This window comes from Amphiura filiformis, chromosome 19 (genome assembly GCF_039555335.1).
Source record: "Amphiura filiformis chromosome 19, Afil_fr2py, whole genome shotgun sequence".
Classification (NCBI taxonomy): Eukaryota; Metazoa; Echinodermata; class Ophiuroidea; order Amphilepidida; family Amphiuridae; genus Amphiura; species Amphiura filiformis.
Window position 1 is genome coordinate 32,243,597 of NC_092646.1, and position 12,722 is coordinate 32,256,318.

A 12,722-nucleotide genomic window follows, 5' to 3' on the forward strand; every position below is an offset into this window, starting at 1 on the left:
GAATAAACCTTACACACACGTTTTGGGTAATTTGAGACAACATTTAAAAAAAACCTCAACTTGAGCTCAATGCTGAGTAATGTTTTACTTATTTATTGAGTTGTGACCTGTATGAGCTAAATCAACTGTTGAGTTGTGATTTTTTTACTCAATTTTGAGTAAATATTTTTTGCAGTGTAGTAATACGCCTGGCCGCTTGTACACTGCCCTATTACAACGTCCGACCTGAACAATGTTTGTCTTAGGTTTATGAAACACACAATAAAAATAAATTTTCATTAATTGTACATAAACTCTCATCTAAAAGCAATGGCATACAATTTCACATATACAGCTCTTAATATTTACAATAAAGCTTTACATGATTTTTACACTAGTTTATCAAATATAGAGTCTTTATTTGGTTCACAGTGCTCAGGTAATAATTTGTTCCACAAAACCTGGAATGTCAAATTAAATTAAATTCACTTTTAGGCAATTTATAAACATTTCAAATTTGTTGACACCTTCGCTGGGGTCACTTAATGGGGTATTCAAGTTTTTACATCTTTTATCATTTATATGTCATTCTCATCTTTACTTTAACCACCTTTTGTTTTAGTCGGTTGAATTTGGTTTTCCTTATCCGCCACCTGTTCCCCCATTCTCTCATTCCTCTGCCTCCGTATCACTAACGCAATTATAATTAAAATGACTACTAAACATAACACAGCCAGACACACCGTTAGAGTCGCGGATATATCAGATCTTGTACTAGATTCACCGTCGGAATCAGAATGTTTAGTTGCTTTTTCACGAGGTGGTGTTACCATTTGATTAGTTGGGACACCTGCTTTTGTATCACCTGCTTTTGTATCACCTGCTTTTGTAGTTAGATCCTTCTTTGGGACCTTGACGAGTGTAGACTTTTTTGTTGTCAAATCGTTATTACTGATCTTCGTAGTTGTGGATTGTTTTTCTGATGTCATCTCTTTGCATACCCCATCGGAACATAACTTGTTACCATCTGGTGTTCTTGTCAACGTGTTCTCAGTTATGCTGCTTGACGTTGTCAATGTTGTTACGTCCATGTTAGCGTTGCTTGACGTTGTATCATCCACATTGTCGTTGCTTGATGTTGTCTTGTCAACGCTAGGCCTTCCCGACGTTGTCAACGTTGTCACATCTAAATTCGTGTCCACATTTGCGTTGTTTGACTTTGACGTTGATAAGGTTGTAATGTCCATGCTGTCTGACATTGTCGCTGGCATACTTGTCGGTGTATTAGGTTTGGTACCTTCATGCCCATTACCACTAGGTGTTACTGTTGTTGATGTCTTTGGAATGATCAAAGTAGTAGTCTCACTTTGAACAACAGGAACACTTGTAGTTTTAGTGGTAGTTAATACCACCGGTTCTTCTGAATTCGGAAATATTTCCAAAACAGGCACATATTCTGCTTCAGAGAACGGAAAGGAATCGTAAGATTCAAAAACTGTTGTTGGAATTTCACTTGGTACGTTCGATTCTGATTCTTCAACGGAGGAGGAGGAGGAAGAGGAAAAAGGAAATAAAGGTATATAAGAATCTGTTGCTGGGGTCGACACTGACTTTGATGTTGACGTTGATATTGTTGGTGTCATTATAGACGTTGCAACCACAAAGCATGACACACCTCGACATGACTGACGTGGTTTTGTATGACTTCCGGTTGTTAACTTTAATACAGAATCAGTTGTGAAGCTTTCTTCTGGAGTAGGATTTAGTTCTGTTACCACAAATTTATTTGTGTTAGATTTAGGCATTTGATTAGTTTTTATATTTAGAGTACTAGTACTAGTTGCAGTTCTTGTGAGGTCGTTTGTAGTCGATCTTCTTTCTGTCACTGTAATTGTTTTTACGGTAGGTGCTCGGGTAGGTTCCATATATTGTGTTTTCACGGTAGGCAAATCTGTTGTAAGTTGAGGTGTGGTAACTGGTTTGGGTTCAACATGGAGAACAGCCGTTGCTGAAGCCTCGAGGTTGGATTCAGGTTGCTCAACAACACATGTAACCTGAGTAAGATTATCACTCGGTAATACCGGGAAAATTATAAACCGTCTACCCTTTCTCCTGATTCGGAATCTTTCATTGGTATTGTCTAGCGCCCCTACAAAGCGTCTATTAACATACCACTTAAACAAAAGACCGGGAACAACATCGCTAATGCAATTAAATTTTGCAACTGTGTCAGAATAGACTTTCAAGTTCGATGGACGTATCCGCACATTAATGGACGTTCTTAACGGTTTAACTGAACAACTTTGCGGTTCTTTCAGTGTAGCCGGATTTCGTGCAAGACACATGTATTCTATATCGATATCTTCTTCGGTTAGAATAACCGATATACGGTTAATCGATTTGTCCTTATCTGGCGTGTATTGTACATTCAAAATTTCTTTCTCGCGAATCCACGCGAGAGCAGGTGGTGGATCTCCACCCATTGATACGCATATTAAGGTAACGTTATCACCAATGTGATTTTGTGTTGGCTCCATAGTGCACCTAGGCTTAGTGTATTTTGAAGGAGGTCTCGTTACCTTAACTTCAACAATATTGCTTTGTTGTTCATACTGTGCATTGGCGTCATAATAAAAGCAGGCGTAATGGCCGTTATCGTCGCCGACAATATCCCGTATCTGAAGATGATACTCGCCGTTTGATCGATCCCCGATTATGCTCAATCTGTCCCGTGTACCCGATTTGAAGTTAAAATACGGATCAATTTCAGGTCCTTCAGTAATTATATCACCAGAATCCATATTCTGCCATGACAGTGTTGCTGTCACATGACGCGCCACACCACATCGTAATAGGATTGTGTCTCCTTTAGTAGTGACGATACTCGCCGGTGGTTCATCTACGAACGGTTCCGCACTAAATATCACCGATGGTGCAACAAAGAGCAAGCACAAACACGGAACGAGATCCATTTTGGTGATTGTTGGATATAGTCAGTGTCTTCACTCTGTTATTTGTACCTAAAATCTGCTATTTATAAGAATTAATATGGTAAATGTCACAAATGATTAATAATCATGAAAACTAGCATCTGCTCAGTAAATTCACGTATACATGTAGGTAGCATCAGCAAATCTATGAGTTTACGTCTCCGAAGATCTCTTGTCATGTGAAGTACCTCGTCCATAGCAACAAATGTTTATACATCAAAAATGTATCATCCTTATGGTATAATATTCCTCGCCATATTTTGTAAACAAAACTGTCGGCACACATCGTTGTTAGTAAATGATACCTCAGAGTTCTGGATCGACGCAATTCTAAATGTCAAGCGTATAGCGTAACACCGCATAACCCGTGTAGTTGAGCGCCTCAAGCTCAAATAATAAAACCATTGTCTTTAAAGAAAAGTTCAACTTTTATTGCATGGTCTAATTTTTCCCCTAGCGCCCATGCCAAACTTTATAATTTCCAGTAAAATTCAACGTCGCCTGTTTAAGTACTAGTCATCGTGGTCATGGTGCACTTAGCTAGAAAAGTATACACTCATGTTTTTCGCTTAAAATGTCAGACATGGCCTACGCGGGTTTGGTGATCCCTTAAAAATTTGTCAGGTTCTTGGCTCAATGATACGCCTACTACTAGATAAAAATATGACACCAACATTGTGCCATCTTTCCGATGTTGCTGATTAACATACACTTGGATTTCAATCATGCTCATCTGTGAGGACGCAGTGATAAATGTGCATATTCATAGAATGACCCTAAACGTGCTGGGTAGAAAAAACTCATGCTCCACAACTTGAGATCAAAGTTTAGCTATGATTGGTACATGGGGGTTAATGAACTTCGTCATTAGTCATTGGAGTGAACCTATATTGGTTCATAATGATGATGATTACCCATGACACTTTCTTGATGGTGACTCGCTTATAAAAAATCAAGTCAAGCTAGGTTTATATTTCAGTGGCTAGCAAAGAGGCCCGCAAAGAGCGATTGACCGTAATTCGTAACCAATGAAATTAATCGTTTCTTAACGTGACATACAGTGTGATCAATTTTAATGGCAAATGCGATCGCTCGATACAACAAGGCACGGGAAACTAGGCTATAATGTGGCACAATGCCCTAAGAGCAAGTATCTCATTGGTTAGAAGCGTTAAGCTTTTTAATCATTTTGTCAATGAATCAGTTATGGAAATAGGCTAATTAGACAAATTTGTGATAAAAAGATCATTTTATAGAGCATTATGTGCAAGACAAAATCACATACACAGGAAAGTGACATACGGTAGGCTAGGTCAACCATTTCATATTCTGTCAGACGGCATGACGTCACTTGTGATAGATCGCTTGTTCCCATTGGTTGCTTTTACCGAGATTTGGCTGTTCCATCTCGCCCCTCGGACAAGGAGGGGACACTTACTATTGCACTCAATTGGGGAAATCACAAAACATGCCATAAAATAAATGCCTCCCTGATTAAAAACTTCCAAAAGTTCGATTTCTTATCCGGGAAATCAATTTTAATTAATTACCAAAGACAAGCCAAATTGGTATTTTCTGTGCTGAGAAAATTGACTTGAACTAAAATGCCCTGTAAAAAGTGCAATCGATGGAACCCTGACCGAGAGAATGAGCATTATTTTTTGTGACGACCACGCATCATATTTGGTTCAAGTTTGACCCTGGGTTGACCGTACTGCTGTTACCTTAAAAATCCTCAAAATTAATAATTATATTGCCTATACGCAATATTAATTAATTAAAGGAGTATTTCGTGATCCTAGCATCCTCTTTTTATGAATTTTTTCAGTAGATATCCACGAAAAAAGCTTATTCCCAAAATTTCAGTTGATTCCGATTTTCCGTTTGCAAGTTATTCATGGTTTTTGCATTACACTGCTCCATAGACCACAGTTGTAATTTCGTTCTGGTATACCAGAAAGAAATTCATATTTGACGATATTTTTGCTGAACAAATTTATCTGCAAGAAATTTTTGGTACATCAACATTATATAGCCAGCGGTTTCCAGTGGTATAAAAATCTCAACTTTTTTTAAAAAGAAAAGTGGAGGGGGGGGGGGGGTGAGGCTGTGGATCACGAAATGCCCTTTTAATTAATTAATTTATTTATTTCAGTTCTGTTAAACAGATCAACAAATTTGATTTAATATAAAACGTTAATTTATTTTAGATTTACTAATTTTACTTATCGCCACGCATATTTTTCATATCAGTTGCTATTTTCAATTTATATTTTTATTTTGAATGATATTACATTTCATGTATAATTATAGTTATTTCACTTATCCAAGTAAATAGAATAAACAAAATAAGCATTGTTCAGTCTATCACTGCTAGTGCTATTTCACCGATGTTTCGGGTTAGTTTGAATGTATAATACATTCAAACCAAAAGCTTTAAGTAAAAAACTTTATATATAAGTGTTCAATTTAATATAGCTTAATTCCTTTATATTTCCAAGTAATATTTCACAATAAGAATGCAGTAGAAACTATATGACCAATAATTATTTTGGGAAATTACAAAAATAGCCAGGGAAATACGCGGGAAATACGTCACCATGGTAATTAACAGGTATGATGTCATCGTGTGTTTGTATGCACTGTACTATGTGTGATTTTTCAGCAAGAACTCATAATAATCTCCTTTCCAGCCGCTTGTTTGTGCTTACCTTGAAGAAAAAAATCAGATGAGAGACTAACCTACGGAAGAACTTACGGGACACTTAGGGACGCACCATTAGATTCTCAGGGTGGGGGTAGGAAGTTTAAAAAAAACAAAAGTTCACTCACTACATGAGCAAAAAAAACAACTTTCCCCACCAACACTAAAAAAACCAAAAAACTTCCCCACCTAAACCGTGTATAAATGCATGAAATTAAAAAAACAAACTTGCCGCCTTCGGCGGCAAAAAAACCCAAAAACTTCGCCGCCTTCGGCGACGAAAAAAATTTCTTTCCCCGACCCCAACTTCCTACCCCCCTGAGAATCTAATGGTGAGTCCCTTACTGGCAGGATAAGTTTTACTTTCTTGGACGCGGTGACGTCGTTGGGGATTATGCAATAATTATGAACCCTGGGGAGAGTAACACTGGGAGCGGGCAATATTTTTTGGGCCAGCCGAAGGGGGTGGGGCAATATTTGGCAAGTCGAAAGGGGGAAGCGATTTTTGACATACATTCATATGGCACCTTTTAAATAAAACGCTCTAAAAGGTAAATAGTACGGAAACGCATACCTACGGTACATTTTCCTGTCCTGACAGTTACTACTAATATTATTTCAGCATTTTGGGTAAAGAACAAGTTTAAAATTTAATACATTATGGTACATTATGGCTTTTAAAAATACCCAAATTCTTTGATCCTTCACAATTTGTAATGGATGGCTATCTCACATTCTAAAATGATAGAATTAACATTAAAGGAAGCTATTAATCAACAATCTCATTTGTCCAGCTTATTAATGACAGTGATCAATTATGACACGATTGGCAAGCCATCGTATGTCTTTTAATAAACGTAATATTCCACTTAGATTTGATTGACCAATAATATAGATTTCCGCTAAGCTGTCAAGTTCATGAAGTTCAGGAGACCTTTGCCAGCAACCAAAACTCCAAAAGGAAAAGAGAGATGGAGAGGTGGGGGAGAAAAAGAGGGAGGAGAGACAAATAGAGACGTGGAATAAAAAAATCACAAAAGAAAAAGCACACAATACATACACTTATACACACAACTACTCCCCATTCCAGAAAAATACAGAACTATTTTTTGGGGATTAAAAAAATATTATCCTGTTTTACCAAATGAAACATAGCTAAATACTTATCCTTTAGTTTGTCCTAACTGGCAATAAAAGTCAAATTTTAATATTTTTGCAATTTGAGGTAAAATGGTCCAAAAACATGCAATTTTGCATGTTTTCTTACAATTGTAGTGACAAAATTGTAAGACTTGGCACTAGTCTAAGCATTCAAAATCTTGAGTATAGGCTAAGAGTTAGCTCATAATTTTAATATTATATCTTATTTTTGCCAATTGGTTATGAAAAAGATTGGAAAATGTGTTTTCCAAAAATTAGAATGCATAACTTGAAATTGGTCTTTGTTCAAGTCTTTGGGCCTGATTGTCACAGAATACGAAAAAGGTCGAAAAACACCCTAAAAATGCATGTTTTGGCCCATATTTCTAAAAATTGACCAAATATTAAAATTTGACTTTAACGGAAGTCTCCGGCAATCACAACATTATTCCTTATATGTTAGAAAAATAATTATCAAGCACGAATCACATGGTTTTATTTAAAACAAACTCATAGTAGGCATATCACATCAAAAATAAGCGCAGCAGAAACACGTTATTTAATGTTTCTACATGAATGAGCTTTATTAAAGCATCAAAAATCAAAAACGGAATTGAAATCGGTCAATGCATTGTGATGTAGTGTCAATTTAAAGATGCTCGTAAATGGAATAAAAACCTGCCACAAAATGGCTGCAATGACAAAATTGGCACATTCCGAGATTTTGACGGTTTATTTGGAAGCTTGCTTGAAAAAGCAGCGTTAATTTAAGTATCACAGGTTAAATGCCTATCTTTCCTGACTTCGTTAAAGAAAACAAAATTAAAAAATTGATCATTGAATAATTATAATAAATTAACCAAATGTACTATTTTAGCAATTTCGGCCAATCTGCAGACAAATTAAAGCTGAAAAAATTACTATGTTCAGCTAATAATATGCAAAATTGATGCCAGTGGAAAACCGTACATGATATCAGGGTGCGGTTTTTTTTGCACACATATGTATACGGAGTTCTTTCAATTGATAACAAAAAATACACAAAAAGTAATTAATTATGCAAATTAGCTAAATTGATGCCAGTGGAAAACCGTACATTATATCAGGGTGCGGGTTTTTTTGCACACATATGTATACGGAGTTCTTTCAATTGATAACAAAAAATACACAAAAAGTAATTAATTATGCAAATTAGCTAATTACAGCTAATTATGTATTCATGATATTATTATGTAAATTAGGCATGAGTAATTTTGGTGTTTTTAATATTTAATGAAAGTCTATTCATTCACCATAAATTTGTCAAGTATGAACCTGTTATGATGTTGAATAAAGAAACTGCAGTTAATTACTTAAAAATAATACAAAAAATACAAAGTTTGACATTTTGATGGTGTCTGGAATCCAAATCCGAAAAGTCATTTGCAATGAGACTTAAAATTAACATTTTGTTATCTGGATTAACGTAGGAGGGCAAATGGTAAAAGGAACTGCCACTCTAGCGCGTATACAAAACTATATAGTATGGCCTTGGACACACACAATGGCTTAAAGCTATTGTGGTTTGGAAAACTACTCCCTGTGGAATATCTTTAATAATATTATGTTTTAACTAGTGTTCCTCAAGTGCTTCATTCAATGTAGACGGAAATAATTTACATGCTAAGAAAGATTAGTATTTTAGCTAAATGGTGGTAGATCAGACTATTTCAATAGGCCTATATTTACTGATTTATGAGTGATCGTCAAAAAATCCATTAAACAGGCAGTAATTCTTGAACAAAGCAAAATTTAATTTTGTCGGATTCAACGGTAGCTTCAGAAAGGTTTCACATACCATATATTAAAATTTCAAACAATTGGGATAAATGGAACATACTAAGGAAATTCATTTTTGACATTGATGTTTTCCTAAAATCAGCCGACTTTGATGCGCGCGCTTTTTAATTCACTGTTATGCTTGCATGCACAGTGTGGCAGAATTATTGCGCAGCCACTGTGACATACCTACTAGTGACCATAGAAACTAATAAAAATATCCGTTTCTCAACACGCGATATTCAAAATTCCCGGGCGCCGAATGCAATGACGTCCCAGTAATACAATGAAGGCGGACGACAATTGAACACAAATAACCATTACGTCACAATTTCGGCGCGGGAATTTTGAATATCGCGTGTTGAGAGCCGACTGTTTTTATTCGTTTTCATGGTCAATATGAGTTTGTTTTAAATAAAACAATGTGATTTGTGCTTGATAATTATTTTTCTAACATATAAGGCATAATGTTATGATTGCCGGAGTCCCCCTTTAAATGCCAGTTAGGACTACACTCTAATAAATAAAGGTTCTAAAAAGGTTATAAAGTTGTCCTCTCAAGAGAACCCTTTGAGGTTCTCTAAAGAACCAAAAATGGTTCCAAAACCATCGAAAATGACCCCAAACATGTGATACAGAACCGTTTTCGGTTCTTTAAAGAACCTTTAAGGGCTCTCCAAAATTAAAGAACCTTTTTAGAGAGGTTCAAGAGGGAGGGTTCTCCTGAGAGGACAAAAAAGTTCTATCTAGAACCTTTATTTCTTAGAGTGTACCTGAAGGATTAGGATTAAGTTATGTTTCATTTTGCAAATCTGGATAATATTTTTTAAATTCAAAACAATAAGTTCTGTATTGTTCTGGAATGGGGAGTACGTACTACCAATTCCCTCCCACCACTTCCAACCCCCACAATATTATTTCAAGAGAAATTCTACATGCAAGACATCATCCCTTATTCCTTATTTGATGCTCGGGAATACGTTTGATATCAAGGACCCCTTTTATATAAATATTGATATAAGGCATTGGAAAAGTGAATTAAGATCAAGCCGAGACTAGAGTCATTCTAAACTTCACGAATGCTACCTGCTGATTGGCTACAAGAAGCAATATTATAGGTCTTTGATTCATTGAGCCAATCAGCAGCATAGTGATGACCAATTGTACAGCTGAGGCAAAATTAGCATATTTAGTAGCTGTATTTTAATTGGTCACTTTGAATTATATCGCATAATTAATCAATCAGATACAACGTAAGGAAGTCAATAGTTCTCTAGGCTCTTCAAAACATGCAAACTAGGATCACACTGAACAATAAATTCTTGGCAGTACACAATGCAGCTTTGTAAGCATCGTAACGCGAGTTCAAAATACAAAATAACAACGATGTCAAAATACAACAATTATGATCACAACAAATTGCTGCAAAGGTATCCAGATCTTTCTAGGTTGTATATTCGGCCTATTGTCGTTTTCATCTGACATACATCACGGTATCACTCACCCTGATCGCTTTCCATAATATGGTATAAAAGGGTATAATGGAATACTTTTTAAAAAAAAGTTTTGGCCTCACTACACTGTAACCCTCGACCCCTCTTTGGAACAACAGAGGGAATAGAAAAAAATGAAACCAATGAAATTTTTATCCTTGAAAATCTTAAACCCATAGCGCCCTGTACTTTTTTGTAGGTTTCATGATTTTCGTATTTTTGAAAGCGAATCAAATCCTACATGTATATAGTGCTAATAAATAATTCTTACTTATAGAATTTGTCAATATTGGATTCAAGCACTAATTTATATTGGCGATATTTCACAGATGAAGAAATGTGAGGAAGAACTGTAACCTCGTGTTCAAATTTAATAATCCCCTTTTATTGTGAGAGTAGCTGGTATTAAGATAGAAAAATATGAGATGATATTAAATATTTTCCACTATATCAAATTTTAATAATTTGTCATAAAATTTGTACTATATCACACATTTCAAAAAATATATCATATTGTTACTTACTACATTTAGATCAATCGACCTTTGCATTTATCATATATCATAAAGTGAGAATGCTGGGCAGTAAAGCAGCGTTCGAAATAGGGCCGGTCAGCCGGCCATTGGCCTGTAACTTTTTGGCCTGGCCGGCAATTTTTCTGACTGGCATCTAGTTGCCGACCCGGCTGGCCGGTAACTTTTTAAGGTCAAGCCCGGCTGGCCTGTAACTTTTTGAGGCATATTTCGAACACTGCAGTAAAGTTATATCATTCATTTATTGTAATAAAACTGAACTGAACTGAACTGTAATGGTTCTAGTGCGAGAACCAGTCATTTTGTACGACTAATAAACATCTAAAAAAAGTAACTAACCCCCCTTAAATAATGATCATTATTCAAAAACGTCAATTGTATTAAAAATCCTTCACCCAATGGAATTTGGGGAGCTGCAGAAAATGGGTGGATGTTACAATCTAAGTGCGGATAGGTTTGCGCCGGGTTCGGCTGCAACTAGCCTAGTTGATGCGATCTGATTGTGATGATTCACCACGCAGCGAAATTACAGCGCTTTGAATCCTCTGGAAAAAGCGCTATACAGGGTGTCCCAGAATGATCTATACCGGGAAAGGTGGATTTTTTTAGGTATGAAGGGCATGTTGAATGGTGATATTGTTTTGTATTTTAAGTTCTACATATATTTAGCTTTCTCAGATTTTTAGATTTTAAAAATTGGACGTTTCTAGTAGAAGGTATAGAAGGTTGCGTAAAATGGTGAATTCTAAGTTTTGACAACGCAACCTACATGACCTATTTTGAAAATCTGTAACATTACTAACCGTTCAGCACAAAATTATTTGGAAAAAGTTATGGAGGTATTTTAGTTGTGCCCTGTTCATATTTCCACTAAATAGCCGATATCTATCTATTATTTATGACGTTACGAAGCAATCATTAAATATGGAATTAAGGATTTGTGGCCTAATCCCATTCTCTCTTTGGCGGTAGTTTTAAATATAGTTATTGTGGTGTGAGGTCCATGTCATTTGAAATGCTTGCAGAGATCGAACTGGTTGTGGTACAGAAAAGACGGCTCCTCAATTTACTGTACAGCAGCGTGGATTTCTTTCAAAAACTTACTGGCAAACCGGCAGCTATGTTGAGACGCAACGGAGATTCATAAAAATAGTGTATAACGTAAAGAAGTTTGACGAGCACGGAACTGTCAGGAATCGGCAGAGTGAAGCTTCAGGTGCTCGTAAGACTGTTATATAAGAACTAGAGCGAACATTGCAGCTGTCCGGCAAGCTTTAAGGCGCAACCCCAACAGTAGTTGTCGTCGAAATGCTGTGCCAAACATCACACGTTCTTCATTTAATCGTATTGGGCCATTTTTCAAAGGTATGCGAGTCGTTTTTCATCGATTTTACATTATTGCATGCCACGCCAAAACAAATAAAGGCAGCGTGCTGAAATTAACAGAATAAGTAGGAGACATGTCCAACATTATAATGCTGGTATCAAAAATAGATACACTGCCCGTCTTCTATTTTTAGTTATTTTTGCAAACACGGTACAAATCATTCTGGGACACCCTGTATAAATTCCGAAATTTATTATTATTATTTATTATTAAAAAATCTGTAAAATGCGTTGGAAGCAGAATTTGTTTCTGCACATCTTGACACCTCATTTGTAGCAGTTGGCTAAATATTGACGTCACAGCGTACATTTAAATCAATGTAACCCAAGATTTGAAAGTTGCAGTAAATTGTATTGATTTTGTATTCAGTATAATGGAAGGAGTGTGTAATGATATCTGAGTGATTTGTATTGTATGCAAGTGCAACTTTCAAATCTGGACCTCACTACATTAAGGGCTGGGGTATGAACGTTTGGACAGTATTTATTGTGGGGCATTGGAGCACATCAGACATATCGAATTGCATTCTGAATACGAAGAATGTCCTTCTGATATCAAATAATTTTGATTTTCGAAATTCGCAATGTAATACACATTGTATGACAAATGATTAAAAATTGATATTTTTGATATTTAACAGTCCTCAAGTAAACTTTATAAATCTGATGATTTATACTT

The 12,722-nt window shown here is 36.0% G+C and overlaps 1 protein-coding gene across 1 annotated transcript; it reads right to left on the reverse strand.

Annotated features, from left to right (window-relative positions):
* Window positions 1-581: 581 nt before the first annotated feature.
* On the reverse strand, window positions 582-2,977 carry LOC140140503 (uncharacterized). The gene has a single exon (XM_072162261.1). It carries the CDS (start codon window positions 2,949-2,951, stop codon window positions 582-584), a length of 2,370 nt encoding a protein of 789 aa, XP_072018362.1. The 5' UTR covers window positions 2,952-2,977.
* Between the last annotated feature and the right edge of the window lie 9,745 nt (window positions 2,978-12,722).

Excerpts from the sequence above, each read along its gene's own strand:
- LOC140140503 (XM_072162261.1), bottom strand. The coding sequence starts at position 2,951 with ATGGATCTCGTTCCGTGTTTGTGCTTGCTCTTTGTTGCACCATCGGTG.